Source organism: Lepisosteus oculatus, chromosome 4 (assembly GCF_040954835.1).
Source record: "Lepisosteus oculatus isolate fLepOcu1 chromosome 4, fLepOcu1.hap2, whole genome shotgun sequence".
NCBI classification, from domain to species: Eukaryota; Metazoa; Chordata; class Actinopteri; order Semionotiformes; family Lepisosteidae; genus Lepisosteus; species Lepisosteus oculatus.
The window spans coordinates 50717781-50738198 of NC_090699.1; the positions used below are offsets into that span (position 1 = coordinate 50717781).

Genomic DNA, 20418 nt, shown 5'->3' on the forward strand with positions numbered 1-20418 from the left:
AAAAAATATTACTGAGCACTCAAAAATTTAATTCCTTTCAGTTTTATAAACAAGTGTTGATGCAATCTCAAAAACTGATAAATTGCAAGAATTTCTGCGTGACATTCGTACAGCTGAAGAATTAAAAAATATATTGAAAGAACATAGCTCACTAGTCAAAGTGTAGAGCACATTTTTACATGGAATTCAAATAATCTAGTCTTTTCTGCTAAGCATTTACGCAAGAATTTCTTTTTAAGTGTATGGAATAAGAAAAATGCAAATTGATCATTTGCTTTTTTAATTTAGAAGTGTTTCCATGAACTTGAATTTCGACCATAAAAGCACATCTAAAACCAGTGCCATTTTCCACAATCTGTTTATATGTTCATTGTGAAGAAAATTTCAGAAGACTGTATAGTATATCGAGTGCATCACCATAAACCTTGATGATATTATCTCTTTCACTTGAAGTGAATATATACTGTACACCTACAGAATGATCAACTTAACAGTAAAATAACAGCAGTCCAACTAGTTTCTTGACAATTTTGTCTCCCTAAAAAAGAAGTTTAATTTTCACATAATTTATATTTGTGTTAATCAGTGCTGATAGGGAATTCCAGTTGACCTGGTGTAATAATTCTTGAGGTCTTCAACTGTTTACTGTCACCATGTTTACTTAGAATTACACAGTACATAAGTGAGTCTCTCACAGTACATATTATTACTTTGATTATTTTTTCTCTGAGGACTTGTAAAAAAGGCAAAATGCATGTCTAAAAGACAGAGATAAATTATATGGACATGGTACCATGGCCAAAAAAGGTTAGATTTGCAGCAAATTCAACATTTACTTTCAAACAAAAAAAGACACCTTTATAATATTCTGTTTTGAATTTGCATGACTGCTGGTGGAAAGCAAGCAGTTAAAACACCAGAGCTGTGTGTCATTTTTCAGTAAAACAAGTAACAAGGACAAACATGCAGAGATCCTAGAGTGTCAGTTGGCACTGATAAACATCCTCCTGTTGTTTGTTTGGGAAAGACAGACAGAATCGCTATGGGTACGGTATTTATCACAGGAATAAAGGGGCCCTGTGGTGTACCTCAGTCTGAGAGCAAAACAGCAGTGGCACCACAGCTGAGGAGAAAAAATGTGTTGTGCTCTTTCGGTTTACCAACAACAGTAATTACAGGCTTTACTGTGAACATCAGCTGCCTATAAACAATTTCTTTCACAGTTCCATCGTAAGGTAGATAGGTGGTTAAGAGCCGAAATCTTAAAGGACATAGCCAATACATTCCGATATTTTAGAACATAGTGATGTTACTTACTTCAGGAATGACTGAAAGTCTTCAAATACCGCTTCACAACCTGGCCATTTGCACACCCCATGGCCATACAGAGGGTGACTGTGGTGATGGGGCTCTTCAAGTAAGGAGCTGAAGGTCAGATGAAAGGACAAATTAGTGTACTGTATACATCACAGTGTCTCATAAGCTAACACGCACAGAATAACTGATTTTTTATTCAATTATTAAAATAATAAACATCATTGTAGTACAGAAAGAGCCCTCTGTGAAGCTGATGAAATCCTTATATATACTATGCAAAGTGGACCATTGGTCAGAATACATCTTCAAAAGGAACATTCATATTGACACTGGATTTACATATGTCACATAGTAAATGTGTTAATGCACTAATTGACCCTTATTTCTGAAAGGGCATTTTAGGTAAACAGAGGTAGGATTTGAGTAAACTAAAGTTTCAGTAATAATGTGGGATTATGTACCGTTTACTGCTTTAATCTGACCTCTGAGAATGTGAGATGATATGATCAATATCATTATGTGCTTTTCAACAACAGTACTTCCACTGGGGCTTAAAGACTTTACAAAAACATAGCATGATCATGTATACAAAGGGTTAACCCTTCAACAGGATTCCAATCAATACGTAATTATTTAGCTGCACTGATCCAAGTCATGAGACACTTTGATCCAGACCAGGTGGTGCTTAGGGAAATGTTGTCACTTTTTTGCACCGACTGATGAACCAAATACCAGAAATCTACCTTCTGGGACTCAGCTCAGGACAACTGATGACTATAAACAGGGTATCTTTCAGGAATCCACCCTGGAAACATTTACGTAAGGCAACAATTAATGGTACTTCTACAGTTTTTATTACTGTAGCGTTTCTATGTTCTTGGGAAAATTTGCAAAAGAACATGTCTTTTATTTGGTCTTAAAGAGTTGTTTTCTGCTTAATTCTATTAACCGTCACAATACTAAACCTGACTCGAAGAACTGACCATTTCACTAGGTATCTAAAAAATGTATTGGATTCCAAATAGTCAAAGCTCCAGGTTTAAGACTGACATGAGAGGCAATTATCTCTCATAACATTTGAGCTGAAAGTCAAAATTTGACAGCTCCTGTCTTTATTGTCTCAGAGAAACTTTTGAGGCACAAGCAAATAGATATAATACTGCAGTTCTGTCCCTTAAATGGTATTGAGAGCATTGTCCACCCTTTTGACAACAGAGTACAAATCATCCAACACAGCAATACACCGATTTTGTTTTGCATGCATGTTTTTATTCTAAAGTGCAAACTCTAGATATCACTTTCATATATTCTAGATATTCACTTTATGTTTTCACACTGGACACAACAGTTTTAAAATGCAGAGAAACTTCTTTCTACAATTTGCTCAACATTGAATTTGACTCCTACTGTCCAAAGTTTCTGCATGTTTAATTTCTCATGAAATGGGAACATATATGAGTTTGTTCTCCGTGGTGGTAAGCAGGTATAATTCTATAAATGTAATCCATGTATCCACTTTTAAAGATACCATTTTGCTTGGAGTGTTGCCAAAGCACCTCCCCTCTAGAAGTATGCCATTCCTGTGACATTGGGGTGCTTACTCGGCAGAAACTACTATATAAATACATACAAGTAACAGTTAATTCAACTAGAAAAAAAAAACAGAAGAGAGAAAACAAAAATTTCAGTTGTTGAGCTTCTTTTAGTGAAGAAGGCTCTTTTCACTTGTTATGTCCCAGTGTGGTCCGTGCGTGGTTTTTTTTGTTCTTTGTTCCACACTTCCTATCGTTGGTTGTTCTCCCTCCCCATTGGTTCATTAATTCATCCATTTTTAAGTAATACGTCATTCATCAATCAGCTTCTCGGCCAATCAGAACTCAGCTTCTTCAGTATTTAACTTGGAGGTTATCAGAATGAAGGGGCCTTTTCGCTCGACTTCGGTTCTGCTCTCTCTCTCTCTTCGTTTTCATTCGTTTCGCTTCGTGTGTGTGTTCCCGTACAGCTTTGGCTTTGTTGGTTTGTGTTCGCCTCCTTGTACTTTTATTTGTTTGTATTTTCCTTTATTTCTCCATTACCTTGCCCAGATGTGTTATATCAACCTCTGTCCTCTTTTGTACCCTATTCCTTGTGTCTACTCTTATTTGTATTCGTAGTTCTCTTGTGTATGTGTGTGAACTTTCGTGTTAAGGGTTAGTTAAAGTTGTCGGGTACATTCTGCACACGTAGTTGATCTCTGTATTAGTAACACTAGTTTAGGACGGGCGAGTGCCTTTTGTCTTGTATGGTTTTGGGTAGTTAGTGAAGGTTAGCCAGGGCGTTAGAAGACACAGAAGACCGAGTGTTTCGGGTTTTGTTTTGTAGTAAGGTCAGCTTCCCCTCACTTTATTAGCCAGATCCATTTTGTTTATTTTCTTTTCTTTGGCACGTTCAAGTTCCTTTTCCCTGTGTGTTATTGTGTCCTGTTTACGTATCGGTCACTTATTCACTTTAAAATAAAGCACCTTTTGCACCAAACTTGTTGTCACGCTTTTTAAGTCCCTCATCAGAAACCCACCTGCATCCAAATCCATCCTAAATGTTACACCCCTTTACACCCAGACACCTGGGGTTGTAACACACTTGAAGAAGGCCCAACAGCCAAAATGTAGCATTTTCTCCTGTGTATTTTTTAGTATGGAATGAACCTTTACTTGTTCCTTTGAGCCCAAGTGTACGCTGACAAAGCTCTCTAAATGAACATATACTGTATAAACGGATGTATACAAACATGGGCAGTTAGAAGTACTGTATGGGGACACCTGCACATTTTACAAACATATAACTAAGGAAGAAATCAACACAGGATGTTTTACTTGTTATACACTACTACAAATGTCAGATATTACATCTGCCTACACTTAAGGTGTTCTGTCACACAACACCAGTAGTAAAATACTATACTAATTCTATAGTGATGGCAATGAGTCGTGGCAGTTATTGTTGGTATTAGGTCCCGGGTTTGATTTTGGATTGGTGTGCTTTCTGTGTGAAGTCGGCATGGACAATATTCTCCCATGTTCATGTGAGTTTACAACAAGTGCTCTAGTTTCTTCCTACTTTTCAAAGATATTCTGCCTAGGTCAATTTGTATCTCTAAATTGTTTCTGTTTATATGACTGCATTGGACTCAAGCCCCTTCCTCTTGAGTCCTCTACCCGGTGTGTGTCATATATATGAAGTTTTAAGTCAGGCTGACAGGCTTTGGACTGCCATGATCCTTATGAGGAATATGCAGGTTTCTGATAATGGATTGATGGCTGCTTTCTACACTTGCCCATCCAGTCTTAATCACATCCCGGAGCTTAACTGTGCTTTTTGCAGTCTTCTTTGTCTCTCTACAGTAAAGCTTATTGTATAGTATTTCAGGGGGGAGTGACTAGGCATCAATTTCCAAACCTGTCTTTTTTTTCCCCCAGATATAAGCAAGTTAGGTTTTGTCTGGCTGTGAGTTAGGGTCATTATCATGCTGAAAAACAAAACCTTCACTCAAAGAGTCACCTTCCTAATGGACTGTCATGATACTGAATGATTAGATTGTATCTTGACTGTTTGTATACTGGCAATACAACCTCACGCCTCCATGTCTGCGCTGCAACTTTCCCAATCAGAGTGGCAGCTTTGCGTATATATAGAGAGAAATGAAGCAGCAACAAGTCTTGGTCATCTCAATAAAAGAACGAAGAGCAACAAAGAGTTAAACCCACCTTTCAAACAGCACTGACCGCTGCAGCTGCAGGCACACGTACAGTATCTGTGTGTGAATGGGACAGACTGCCATATGGACTCAGACACTGAACAAGCTGCACGACTCTCGGCTACATGTGCCTAGGGGACTGTCCTATATTGGTACCACCTGTGCTGTAGAAGCGCTGTGCTTCTGATAGCATTCAAACCCGCGAAGGAGTCAAATGAAGATTCCAAATGTGCGTCCTTATGTAACACAATTTGTAGGGGATGGAGGGAAAAAATGAATTAATTCTGTAACACTATCATAATAGATAATTATTTCACTGCAGTCACGCGTTTTATTATAGAATGTGTATTTTCTGTGTTGCTTAAGCAGATTGTTTAAAAGGGCGCTGTCCACCATTCATAATCCACCTCTTAATAGCCAGATGTGATATACAAACAGCACACATGCAAAAACTCTTGCATTAAAATGTCCTAATTTATTATGATGTGCCAATTCAGCTGGATATAGCTATGTATAGATTAAAATTCCATTTTAGAAATGTAGGCAAAGCTGTACCTAGAGTATTAATTTTCAAGGGTCATCACAGCCCTTTCTGTATAACAATTACTTGCTTAAAAGTTTAAATTTTTCGTAAAAAGTGATAATTGCATTGCAATTAGAAAGCAGTCAAGCATTCATGAATGTGGTTAACACTGTTTTTTTTTCAAAAGACAAATATTTTAAAAAATTCAATTATGAATTATGCATACACATTAAGACCTCTGTTTTGATAAAGCTAATAAATAGATGTGAAAGATTCATTCTAATGAGTTTTTAACAAGAAAATGTCCCAACTGGTGAAAAATGTACTGGTTTTTAATTTAAAGAGATTCCTTTTAATTCTTTCCAAATAGGCATGTTTCTTAATTCTGTATTAATAAGATATTGAATTGTTGAGTGTGTTGGGATTCATCATGCACAGAGCTCAAAAGGACTGAGAGCAGAAGTGCCCTTTTAAACTGCAAATGACTAAACAGTGGAAAATGACAAAATTTACACAAAATGATCTACATTAGTGTAACAGGGGAGCCGTGCAGTGCTAAGGACTTTTTTTCCCGTCATCGTCTTACTCCCACAAAAAATTAAAACATTTTTCACATAGTTCCATTTTATACGTTGTTCAACCAGGTCTGGCAGGTTCCTGTTACCATCACTCAGCCTGGGGGATGAGCGTTAATGATCTTGTTGCAACAAGTCTGGGAAAACCAAGTCATCTGTTACAATCATAAAGGAATACATTTGAAAATCCAATGACGGTTCTGGCAAATTCAGCATTGGAACTTATCATTTGATATCCCTCAACAACAACTAATAATGCTTTATCTCTTTTTGAGGGTTCCTTGTACGTACACAAAAGCCCTGCTCATCAAATCAATTCATGGAAAGAAATTATTTCCCTTCATTTTTAAATAACAAATGCAGCATCTTTCAGCAGCCAACCATAAACTTGATTAAATCAGCCAAATAAAATCACAGAATGTAAGACAGTCGGTAGTGAATTCTAATGTTGCTAGATGCCCAACAATTGCATAGGGAATGGATCTTAACAAGCCGTGATTTGAGCTTTGGCATCCGCTTCACAAATCGCGCAATAATGTTCTTTAGCTCTGAATATTGATAAATATCTCCTCACACCACAACAGGGATATTGGTCTCAATTGGCACTCTCCACCAAACAGTGTTTTTCCTCCCCTACACTCAGGGGTTTACCCTGAATGATTTAATTATAATTTTCCTTGTATAAGACAAATTAAAGGGGAGAGTAGAAGTGTCGTGCCAAATCAGATTATTTATCTCTTTAACAGATTGCTGAGCTCTAAACCCCAGAGCTGCTGTTACTGATGGATGCTGGGTAGGATGTGACAAGTTCTTGTAGGGATGCTATTGTATACATTGTTAGTAGTACTGAAATGGGAATTAATGATATTGAGCTATTATTTTTAATTTAACAAGACACATATTAAAAACAGTAAACAGGATAATATTGAGCTGCTTATTCACTTTTGGGCCAACGTTTGTTTCAATAGGTACTTTTGTCTTTTCCTTCAAAACTGGCATGGATGATTCTATGGTTTTTAAGCATTCCCTTGAAATCGTTAGTATGTTCACCTGTTACAAGCTGAGGACGCGGTGCTTTGTTCCTAATGCGATTGAATTTCATCTTCTCCCTTAAGAAGGAAGAGAAAAATCTAAGAATGGTGCCTGTGGATGCACTTAAGGTTTTAGTTGCAGGCGTCGCTGTGCCTGACCAGATTTTATATGACACATGAAACTAACTACATGGTACTTAGCTTCACTGTAAATGAATATGAGACTGGAAGAAAACAAGTCCATCAGCAAAAGTGGATTGTTTCTGTTGCGTGACTAAAGCAGATCCATCAAAGGACTTTAAAAACCACATCAATTAAAAGTTCATTAATTTTAGTACTGTAGTGTGATTAGATGTTTTCTATTTATATTCAGCTGCCATTCCATTATCCAAAACCTGATTATTCAAATCCCTGGATTACACAAAGAACTTTCTCCTCTTCTTAAGTGGAATAAGCATATTAATTGCAACTTCTGTTTTTTTAGAAATTTCCTTAAAATTTCTCAACTGGGAAAGGGGTGAGAATAGCCTAAACTTTATTTTTTCAAATACAGACTACAAATATGATTACATTTATTTTACAACAGTTTTCATTTTAGGTGATATTTTGGCTTAGAAAAATAATACAATGAATGGTCCACTCATCGATAAATGATGAATAGATTATCTTCAAAATGTAACCTTTTACTTTTGGTCACTAAATGTTTTTTATAAATTATTTTTAAAATGAATAACTTCATTGAATAACAGATTTTTTTTTCCTTAAGAAACACAGCCTCAGTAGCTGAAGGTTTTACTGAAGTGAAGGTAATGTCACAGTAACAAACATTCAAATAACAGGCCTTTCTTAAATATCAGCTGCAGAGGTTGCAAGAATCGTATTTCTAAATAGTTTATTTTATTATTGTGATGTGATGCTACAAAACTGAAGTTAAAATTATTTTAACAGACAAGGTCATTGCTCATGTTGTTGGATTTATTTTGGCATTTTGTTTCAGTAATGTTTGTTAGTTTTTCTGCAAGTCTCAAATATTTTTGCCATGCAGCACAAACAAAAAAAAATCAACACATTGATTTCAGAGAAAAGACCCTAAGAAGCGTACCAATGGTTTGAATAAAAGTTGCAGTAAGCGGAACAAATGATGCACACACTTCTATCAACAGTGTCTTTTACAGTCTGATCAGTTGTGTTGTGGAATATTGATTTCTGTTTCGTTCAGACTGGCTTAACTTCAGATCTTGAAGGCTAAAACTGCCCACTTTCATAAGTTCCCTGGACACACGCAATGCAAACTCAGTTCTCCAGTTAAAAGGTGTGTAATCTGAAAGCCAACAGTCTAGTTAACTCTATTTACTTTCAAATCTAAATTATCAAAGAAAATATGTAATTGTTGTTTTAGCTTCAGCATAGTTTTGAAAAAACAGCAATATTTTATCATTTTATCATTTGATTTGTTTTCAATATTGGAGAGAATGTATATCACGCTTTTCACCACAATACTGTTCATTCTTAACTAATGTAAACTAATACACTAAAGTACATAGGGGTGAAGTCTAGAAACACATGAAAAGACAGTGAATATCACACAAACTTAATAAATTGGCTTTGTGCCACTCATACCAGTTACATTGTTAAGAAATTTCATGATTGATCTACTTTGAGTCACATAAATCTGCCAGCTGCCTTTTTTTCTGATGTTTGGTCTGCACGCATTTAATTTTTAAAATTCTGATTTGTGAAATACTTTCAAGGATTCTGGATGTTGTTTATTAAAACCATGTGCAGAGATCAAATGGGCTCTGAAAAACCTGAAGTGGGAAAATAGGTTTTTCTTTACTTAGCTAAAGCATGTAAAACACTTTTTACATCGTTTTTCCTGCCTTTCTTTTTTCCCCAGGATTAATGTCACAAGATCACAAGAAAAATATTTCCCATTACATAAATGCAAAGATCTTACTCTACTAACTGGTGAAGCACCACCTGCCTGAATTCTGACATAACCCTTTGCACAGCCACTACTGTTGACTTCATCTGGGATTACAGCATATCTCTAAATGCCTGCGATTTACAATGCTAAACTGCGCTATTGACATCTCCTTTAATTCCCTGCAGAAGGCAGAGAGCTGACAAGTCACCTGTAACGGCTCGCAGAATGTGGTGCAACGAATTTACTGTATACCAATAGATTAACTACTTGCCCACAGATATATGCAGGTATGGTTCTCGGTGACATGTAAATAGTTATCAAGTCCATTTCTTACAGACCAACATTTCCTACAGATCATACTTTCCAGCAAATTAGCTCCTGATTACAATTCAGACAGTTTTGTGACACAGACATTCATTACATATTAATGCCATGCACCGCTGGGAATACATGTATGAAAACACCATCATCAAAGGTGTAAATACACCTGAGATCATAGCTTTGAAACAACTATTTTTTAACTAACAGATCCGTGAGATGTGAATACACATCACAGCATTCTCTAGTACACAAGACAAATTTTTCCTTTCTTTCTTATTCTCAGAAAAATAGTATCCTTAATGAATCAGGCCAATTCTGCAGTGACTTTCTTTGCTCCGGCAAGCCCATTTAAGAGGAAAGGGAATACGACATCTGTGAACCCTTCTTTACCTTTAGTGTTTGATGGTTTAAAGGGCTAAACGTGTTTTCATTTGCATTGTTTTCATAATGATACAAAGGTTTTGATCACTGAAAACACACGTCAGATGTTACACGGTGAGATCATTCTGCCTTAAGGCTTTTTGACATGAAGTTCAAAGATCTCTCCTTGAATCAAGAAAAACAAGAAATTAATTTCTTTCTTAAAGACACAGTTCTTTGCTGGCTGTTAAGTATTCTCTTTACAATGCTCGTGTGAATACAGTGTACTGTGAGTGTATTATTTAACAAATTATGTATATGTCCTTATAACCATTAAATCCATTTCTTTAAATAACAATCAAAAGATTGCACTGTGTTGTGATAGTTGCAGCTGCAGAGATCCACTATGTTTGCTACCTGTACTTATACATGATTAACATCAACGATTTGCACAACCAATAATTTACACAAGACTCAAAATGTTATTAATATTCATTTTCTCATGTCTTCTTCATGCAACATATAACTGTAGCAATGCATCAGTCATCAATTTTCAAGTTACTTTTTAAGCTCTTGACATGAGGTGACTGTCGTCAGTCTCACTTGGATTAAGTTAAAATGTGGGCGCTGATAGGTGGTTCACTAACTCATTGTGTCTTTTTCTGTTTCTGCATAATGGAACAGAATGGGACAGGCTTCACATGTTGAGTACTACATGGAATGCATTATTGTGATTAAGGCAGTTTGCACTGTACCTTTTGATGTAAATATATATCCGACAACACTTGTGTAATCTTGTCAGGTTAATAAAACTACTTTTTAGATTGAATTTGATCATATGTGTCTTTAGCATTGCACACCACTTGATTACTTGTATTCCAACATTTGCATGCTTCACAATAGAGTGCCTCGATGATATTTGAAGAGAGCCTTTTATATTCCAGAGTTTGCTGTTATATGTGATTCAGTGCCAGCACTGCTGAGTTCTAAGCGCACATTTTCTAATGCACATTACAGGCACAGCCAATTACTGAACAAATACATCTAAACTAACAGAATTCGACTGTTGTTGTTTTTAAGGTCACATACTACATAAATGTATGATTTCAAATTCTGAGCGCGTGCATTTTGACACCTTGGCCACCGCTGTCTTCACAAAGAAATCCCTGAACCGCTGTCAGACTCACTTTAAAAACCTAGCATTTTAATACACTTTAACTGGAATCATTAACTGGTTAGACAAGAAAGAGGCACATCATTACTTTCAAGAAGAAGAAGCATCACCACATGTTTTGCTAAAAAAAGTGGGACAAAAACAGCACAATTTGATAGCACAGACAAACAAAATAAGCAGCTTAATTGTGCACCTGTGTTTTTGAGTGTGTATTTGTCACAGAGAAGGTTATTATCTTATGTTTAAAACAAAACAATGTTTAATAGTATTCAGTGAAGGTCTTGAATTTCTGTACAGCCTTTGTACTGGAAAACCACAACATGTTTGCATGAAATTGAAACCTTTTATTATCAAGACAAAATCTAAAGCTACTGTCCTGCTTTGTTTTTTTGTTAAGTAGACAATTTCAATCATTTGAATTTTATTTAAACTGGAGCCAAAGTCACAGCTGCAGTTTCATAACGGCAACTGAAATAATAACTTTAAGACCCCCCTAATGAATTGTACAGTGATTCTATTTCCATTACTGCAATCCATTCTTAAAATTATTCCCAGGATCCCAGGTGCTTCATTTCCATTCTCAACTGAATATAGCTATGAAGAAAATCCACTGTCTTAATGAAAATAGTAAGGTACTTACAAAATATAAATTAATATTCATCAGTGGGCAAAGCCCTATGGGCACACGTCCATCAACTGTTTCTCTTCAAGGAATTACATTTTTTAATGGAAAGAAGTACACTTCTTTTTCGCTTTAGTGAAAGTCAACCGTAAAGATTTACTGTTGCCTGTATTATGGGTTCAAATTATGGTTCTTAAGGCCTGAGTTAAATCAAAACTTTGACCTATCTGCCAACTGCAAACTGCGAACTTCACTGCCGGATCTCTGTAGACTAGAAGAGAGGAACCTATTGCAAATGCAAACCCATCCTCAAGGACTGGATTTAGAAATCTCATTGGACAGATTTAACACTGGCGTTTAGATTTTACTCAATGGGGAGCATGAAGAGACATTTCACGAGGGAGTACAAGGCTAAGTTAAAAGCTGAAAAAGATGACTAAGCTCTCTTGAATTTATATACATACTGTAGGTCTGGTATAGCCAGAAACATACCTCTCTCTTTTTGGAGTGTGACCCATAGGCTGCCCGTTGGTGGAAGCGTGTTGGTTGATGAGCGTGTTCTTAGGAGGAGCTGGGGAAGTGATGGCACTGGTGGACAAGTCCAGGCTGCCATGGCTGTTCGCTGTGTTTTCATCTTTAACATGTGCGCCAGTCACTTCTTTCCAAAGCTGCTGCAGATCTGCTGGAATCATGCCTGAAACAAACAAATTGGATAATTAAATCAATTAACAGCTAATCCAACTCTCTTCGTCGGTTAATTAAATCAAAGGGTCTGTAAACAAAGCCAAGTATTAATTAGAAAATATTTTACTACAGGGTAATGCTCTCAGAACACTTACTGTTTTCACACTGTAATCTACAGCTTGTTTGTACATACAAATCCTTGCAATTCAAAAGCATTTCATGCCCATGATAAATAATTAACAAGCAGATAGGGCATGAAATGTGAATAATCATTATTATTTTTAACAAGACATAACAGAGGAAACCAAAAGAAGTTTACAATTGCAAGCCTTTATTTTGCCCTCACAGTCAAAATAAGACCTCAGGTTAAATACAAACGAGCACATTACTATTTAATGTGCAAAATACTTTCTTCTGTGTATCACCTACAACCGATGCAAAAGACTTCAAATGAGAACATTACAGCCCCCTGCATCCCTGTAGATGATGCGTTGCTGAAAAGGAAAGTCTTCTCTCTATTTCTGTTAAAAAGATTTATTTGATTTTTAATATTTTGTTTTCATTACAGGGGATACTGGCATCCAGGGTAATATTTGTATTTCAGGAAAGATAATGCTATGTTTGCATACAGCATTTCTGAAGACCTGTACTATTGTTTGCATATAATGTACATGTGTATATGCCACCACACATGCAGTGACTGATAAACCCCCTCACAGTATGCAATCAACTAAGTAAAAAACAAAACATCAGACAGAAAGCTCATTCCATTTTAAATGCAAAAGGCTAGCAAGGATCACAAAAACCAAACAAAAGAACATAGAAATAACAATGCAGATAAAATAATGTATCGTATAACTTGCATTGCTTGTTCACATACATTATCAAACCAGGTATTTATAGGTACTCCCTCTATAGAGTTATGCAATTAATGCAACAATACTTGTTAAATATTACTATTTTCAAAAGGAGCAATTGAAAACGAAAGATTTTTCTCTGCACGCTTATCTTGGTTTTCTGAGGATTTTTTATCGTTCTTTACAGATATCCAAGTGTTCCTTTCAAGCACAAAACATAATACATCGTATAAAATGCTTAGTCTTAATTTATTCCTGTTGTTGCAAATAACTATGAAGTGAAGATCTCAATATGATCAGCAAAAATATTTTTAATTTGATAAGCTACTAAAGATTTTAATTATGCTCGTAATAGAGAACATTGGTCTAATGAGGCAAAGGGCTCAAGAGAGACGGAGTGGCTAAGAGCTGTGAAATGAGTCTGATAGGATTGCTGTACATTCAGAGTGGATCGTTTGCATATCAAAGAGCAGGAAATTACTGCAGGACAAATCAATAACCTTTCCACGTTCCAAGGAGCATCTCCTGCTTATTTTATTATGGCATTTTTTGCTTTTTTTTCTTTAACTAACCAATTCATATTTAGCCACTTACATACACTTAACAGCTGTTTAAATTAACATATAAATATTCTCCAATGGATATAATTTTTAATTTCAATCTTCATATTCAGCAAGTGCGAGGTGTCATTTTGATTATAGCCTCAGAGTGGAGAGAATCCTTAAATGAAAGTTTCCATTGTAGTTTGCACAAAGGAGAAGGTCACCATACAACTTAATGTCCTGTGCTACTGCATCTGAACGATCATTTTCCAACACCTTGCAAAGTGACAGTACGCAATGTATTTTTAGCCAGCATGCCTGACAGGACAGCCTGCACACTAACAATCAACTGACAGCCATGGTGACCCCACCATCACTGTTTTACTCAGATGAAGCAGTGGTGGATAGGCCTGTCTGTTAATGATGACAACTTTTTAGTCTCTTTCAAACAATGATAATTCTTTTTTTCCCCCTTTATTCTTTTATTTCTGGTAGGGGGACGGGATTAGTAAATGAACAGCTAATGCTATCATACTGAAAAAAAACCTTGCTGGAAACAGGAAGCCTTTCAGTTATATAGAAACAGTTTCTATATTAAATATAATCAGCCTTTTCTTTTTCAAGTAATACTAGTTAAAATATTTGATTGTTTGAGGAAAAGGGTATTAGGTAAACAGACGATGAAAATCTTTCAAATGGAATTCAGTGTTTTATATATTATATATCACTGTTTTTTGTAGTATTGTATTATCTTTCCATTTTCCATTTTTCAAAACAACTATTCTGCTCATTAAATGCTGAAAAAATGGACATAGCTTTAAAAAATGTATGTTGTTGGGACAATTGATTGATCACCGCCTGCAGAACTCAATTTTACAACCCCAGGTAGCACTGGCTCAAAGACAAACAGAGTTCTTCAACCTTTTTCTGTCCTTGTACCTCTGTACCCAGGTGACCATGTTCAAGCAAGCAGAAAGTTGATTTAAGGTTCATAATGACATCAGTTGTGGGCCATCATCCTTGGAATAAAAAATAGCCCAGTGTTGCTGCCTCTTTAAACTCTCAAGTTACTTTTCATAGAGCCCCAGTTCCACAGGGGATGATGACACCACTATTAGTTTATTGTTCCATCAGAATCAGACCTTTGGAGCACCTCTGTTTATGTTTCTGTAATCACTGGCATACTGATAGGCCCCCCTTAGGCTTAAAATATGTTCCTTCCTAATGCTGCAGGAACTATTATCCATAGCACACTGCTAACCAAATCAATCAATGACACCAGGGCTGTATTACCTACTGGTGTCCCTGATGTGTTACTATACGGATTACACTTCATGCATCGCCACATTCTTTGCTTTCATATTACTAACAAATTTGTCTTGTCACTGTCCCATTGCCCTCTTTTGGACAACTTAACTGATGTTCTCCAGTAATGAAACCTTCCTATGTTAAAAAAAAACTCCAGGATGGGAAGCTTCAAAGCACATAAAGACAAGGCGGCCAATACAGTCCAGCACTGACTGAGCACCAGCAGCTGTCAAATCCAGACTTTCTGCCTGCTAAACCACCTACAAGATGTAAAGCACTTTCTGGCTGAAATAAACTAAAGATTTATTTGGAAAAATATATTATTATTTGTGCTTATTTATGTTGAGGAATATTACATTCAAGGTATGTACAGTCAGGTATGATGAGTCTCTTCAGATACTAATAGAATAGTTTCCAAGATCTTTAACTGTAGAGATAAAATGAGAAATTCACAAATAATAAAACAATTTTTTCAGTGTTTCAACAATCTACAGTATGTGGTTCCCTTCTTTTAGGTTTCATTGAACGCTGTTAGTGGTTACATCCTTAAACCCATGTTAAAGCCAGGACCCCAAAATGAGATATTCTTAACACTCTGTGCACCTCACTCAAATATCAACAGAGTTCTGATAAAGTAATAATAAATGGAAAATGTCAAGCATTTATTGCGTTTAAAGACTGTTTATTTTGAAATGTTGCACAGCGTTAGGTGTCTGGTTATGGGGTCTATATTCATTAAAATTACACACAATACCTACTTAAATAACTGGAATCAAACACAATCTCAAACTCACTATGACACACATTTCAGTTTGACAAAACTACATTCAATACAGAACAATGACCTGAAGTAAGAAAAGGTTGTGATGAAAAAAAGTATTTTTCTATGTGCAGGAAATCACAAGATAGAAAGTTGTTTGTTTTGATGCTTTTAGAAATATTTCCAGGAACAAGCATGAGATTTATTAACTATGGCACAGATTTCATAAAGCCTGCACTTTATTCATGGTCTGGTTATTACAACTATATTTATTATGCTCTGATATACAGTATGTTAAACCCTAGAAACATATCTGAATTAAAGGTTGCATTAAATATGCGTAAATACATTTGTAATTAATGTGTACCTGTGATATTGGGCTCTTCTTTTAAATCAATTTAATTTTTTCTGTTATTTTATGTCATTATGTATTAGTTGAGCATGGTATTATTCAGCAATGAGTCCCAAACACATATCACACAAAAACTTTTCAGAAATAAATATTTTGGATAACTAGCTAGGATAACTAACTGCACAATCGTCACTTTCTGGTTCCCAGATAGCTTGAAAAACTGTCCTGCTTTAATAAACAAAAGATGATGATTATGATAATCTGCTTATGTTTATCAGGCCATCAATGACAACCACAAACTCGTATGTCAGCCAGTTATGAAAACGGCATTAAAAAACATCAGACATGCTGCATGAAAGTGAAAGACCACAGGCGCTACTTCTTGAATGCAGTTTGCTGTACACAAGACAGAATGCGTTAGGAATCTAGGCGAGCAGGCGATGAGGCAGGAGGGAAGCAGTACTTGCCCTGAGTGAGAGGTTGCAGGGGCAGAGCTGGCTGGCCAGGCTGGATCGTGAGCAGACCTTGCCTCTGCAGGTTTAGGAGGTGCTGCTGCTGTAGCTGCTGTACCTGAAGCAGTTGTTGCTGGAAGGCCAGCTGTTGCGCTGCTGCCTGCTGCTGCATAAATAAAACATGTTTTAATCGCCCTTAATCCAGAAATATTTCCAGTCTTTATCACACACAGCCTACCAATCTCATGGAAAACAGTGACAAAACACACAACCAAATAAAACATGTAACATCCTTTAATTGGCCTTGTTACCCATTGCAGAAAACAAAGGCTAAAGAATTCAAAAAAGGAAAACAAAACAACCTTCATCATGTTTTGGTAATTAGCAGTGACAAACAATGAAACAACACTGTAAATCATTTATAGAAACAGCCACGGGATTTTAATTACAGACATTCATAACTGAGCAAACAACATCTGACTCAATGCAAAAGTTTAACATCCAGTTCAGAGTTCAAATTGCTTTAGCAGTTCTGTTTCCTTAACTGTGATGATTTTGCAGCCATTCAAAGCTGTGCAAGTGCTGCCCAAGTTAAACTGTCCAATTTACTGTAGCTCACAAATAAAGAAGGTGTCAGTATGGTGCTGATAATTTACTTTCTTTTAAATGGTGGGCACGTATGGTTTGAAGTGAATGGAGAACCACAATTTCAACATTTAAAATAAACATGTTATATGTATTTGTACCTTTATAAGAATCTGTCAGATGATTACTGACTATGTAGCTCAACAGAAGTTAAGGAAGCGAAGGAAACTATAAATTCAAAGACAAGTCCCCTTAACAGTAACAAAAATGTCAGTGAGGAATTCTCTCCAGCAATTCCCAATGTGAGCCAAAAAAAGATTGAACAAAGATTTCCTCTAATAATTATCCAAGTGATAGAAAGACAATCCACTTTGGTAAGCATAATAAATAGAAGGAAATTATCTAATATCCCAAATCTGCCAAGAATCAAAACAAATCCGAGATCTTATCTAGATAATAGCTTACAACTGTGAAAAAATAATTTCACTCTCTGATTAACTAACAGCAGAAGAGGTGGATATCTTTTTTGAAGTAAATAAGAAAGTTATACTTCAGGAAACAGCACTTAATCTAAATCCAATTATATACATGTGCAACACTCTAAGATCACTGTATCACCATACCGCTGTAAATTACGATTCTAAGATTTCTGGGAGTATTGTAAAAGAATTAAAGAATAAAAAAAAGGTAAGGAATGGTTTGTAATTTTTTAGCACATTCACTTTGCAGATATAACCCAAAAGGGCTGGTTATGGGTCGTCTAGCATTCCATGAGGCTACTGTACAGTATGTGTGCAAGATGTATTATTTACATAAAAGAGAACACTCTTTCACCAGAATCCGTTTTCAATGTTGTTTTGTTCTTTTTTGAGGAAATTCAAAACAGTACCAATATTTTGCATAAGAGAAGCCAGGATATAAAAGTATACAAGGCCAATTGTCCAAGAAAAAAAAACATTAAAAGCAATACATGCTGCCAAGCTGTGTACCGCACCCAGTTACCAAACACAGGATACAACAGTTTGTTTACTTCTCACAATTGAATGCACACAAAAAAGGTCTCGGTGCAGTCCTGTTGTCAGGTCAGTAGTCAGTGTTGAAATACTGAAATATCCAGATAAAACATTCATTTTCAATCCCTCCCTAATGTGCCTGTCAAAGGTCTACACTGTTTTCCTAGGCACACCCAACAAGTTCACCAACAGTTTGTCATAAATACATTTCCAAGTTATTAGCCGAGAAGCTTTTTCATCCCCAAAATATTCTGGAAAATTCAAAAGCGTGTTTTATTGCCATTTACAATTTTTTTTTTCCAGTTTGTAAGGCTGCTTTCATGGGGGTATGTTTACATAGCTCTAAATGGAAACCTTTAGGAAACTGATAGTTTGAAGATATTCAAAATATGATTTTTAAAGCTTTTAAAAGAGAAAAAAAAGGACATCACACCTCCTTGTATAAAGCAAAATATTCTCTGCACGTTTCTCCTAAACTAAATTAAAATTTAGATTTCAGCTATGATAAGGTACAGTTATGTGTTCTACATCTATTAAGACAGAAGTATTTCTGCCAGAATGCTCACGATACAGAAAATCTGCTGATGTCTTACATGCTGTTCAGTCCTGTTCGACACTGCTAAACAAAGATGGTGGCGGGGGATTCATTCAGAACAATAGCTTTTATCAACGCTCCAAATAAATATGTGGTGGCCTTTAAACTGAAAATTGCAAATGAGTTTAACTTTCCCCCTTCATATTTCTTTCCTCTTATGTCAGCTGATCAGAACCCCCACATTCTCACAGCGTGCAGGCTTACATTAAAAACTTGGACTAATAGACCAAAGAAGAGGTTAATAAGAAGTGGCAACAGAGAGAGAAAAATACAATCGCTGACAAATGATAAGAATGACAGTGGCAGCCCTTTATTGTCAGCCTTCAAATATAAAGTTAAAGATCTTAGAAAAACTAAATTTTGATGTCTTTAAAATAAAAGCAGCACAAAGTAACAACAGGGGGTTATTGTCTGTGAGCCACAGGGGAGAAGCTCAGTAATTCTTATTCTCCCTTTTGATGGCTGTTAGAAATCCGATTCAAAAAAGCAACAGCAGAAGGAGAGAGCCTCTTGAGGCTACAGCCATTTCCTGTGATCATGCATAATGCGCTTCAAAAGTTGTTTTTTTTTACCGATTCTGCTGATCAATTGCACCTCCTTCTGATTCGCCGCCTGTTTTTTTTCTGCTGTGTTTACATCAGATGCGACTCAATGACAAGCAGTATCTAAGACTAAGAAACAGGGCTGTCATGTTGATTTATGGAAGCATCAAACCACAACTTGTCCAAACTGAAGCTTGCAGTTCATTAATTAGAGAGCTGTGACTTTGAAGTCAGTGCTTAAGAGTGTGGTTTTTAACATTTGGCTTAATTTATATGCTTTTTCAAACGTGGCTCTCTGAGGGAAAAAAAACTGAAAATTCCCTGCTTGTCTTTGAACTTCTTTTGACCGCACAATAATCATTTCTTTGTCCACAGTGATGCCTGTATCCCCGAGTCATTAACACGCATTGAACTGCTGCTGATGAGTAAGCCCTACTGAACTAGGAAAAAAAACAGGCAGGACAACAAAGCTGAGAGCATTCTGCACAGTGATATCTCACAATTACATGCCTTCTATCCCTGCTCCATTTCCATGTTAATTACTCGAGAAGCCTTTTAGATTTATGCTACACATTTTTTCAAGAGGGTTTCTCAATAGCCTTTTCTATTCTGCAGTTTCAGTTGTTTACTTCTGAAAGACCTTGGAAAAAAAACTGCACAATAAACACAGCTTTCATTACATACTGTATGAGTTTTGTAGATGCTGTCTACAGTTAGAAGAATAGAGGGGTTTCATTTATTTATATCTACAATGAAAGGTCAGCATGTTGATCATGGGTAAGCCTCATATGGTACTTTTTCTTACACCCGCAGAAGAGTAATAGGATTAAATATGCTTATAATCCAGGCAATCTGTCAGTTTACAGAAGACTTAAATTGTGTTCTTTAACTTAATGAATATAAATGTATAGAGTGTAATAAGTGTGGAAAGCAATCTTGTTCTGTACCTCTTTACTCTGTTTTCCAGCATGCTGCTGCTGTAGAAGCTGAAGATGTAACTGCTCCTGTTGTTTCTTATAAAACTCCTGAAGCTGCTGCTGCAAGCAAAGGTTTAAACATAGGTGAGCATGAAGGCAAATATTAGGGAAATTTAACCTTATATTCAGCGTAATATGGATTGCCTCCCTCCCCAATAAAATGGTGTT

The 20418-nt window shown here is 36.2% G+C and overlaps 1 protein-coding gene across 17 annotated transcripts in view; it reads right to left on the reverse strand.

The window, feature by feature from the left end:
* The window catches only part of foxp1b (forkhead box P1b), a 195338-nt gene that overhangs the window by 23605 nt on the left and 151315 nt on the right, over positions 1 to 20418 (reverse strand). For 12 of the 17 annotated variants that reach the window (XM_015347192.2, XM_015347188.2, XM_015347190.2 and 9 more), the window contains 4 exons: positions 20221 to 20310; positions 16554 to 16704; positions 12076 to 12277; positions 1318 to 1425 (listed from right to left, as the gene is read on the reverse strand). In XM_015347192.2, the coding sequence (XP_015202678.2) occupies positions 1318 to 1425; positions 12076 to 12277; positions 16554 to 16704; positions 20221 to 20310 (551 nt within the window). The remainder of the gene's footprint in view (positions 1 to 1317; positions 1426 to 12075; positions 12278 to 16553; positions 16705 to 20220; positions 20311 to 20418) is intronic. The other 5 variants (XM_015347197.2, XM_015347205.2, XM_015347198.2 and 2 more) reach the window with 3 other exon arrangements.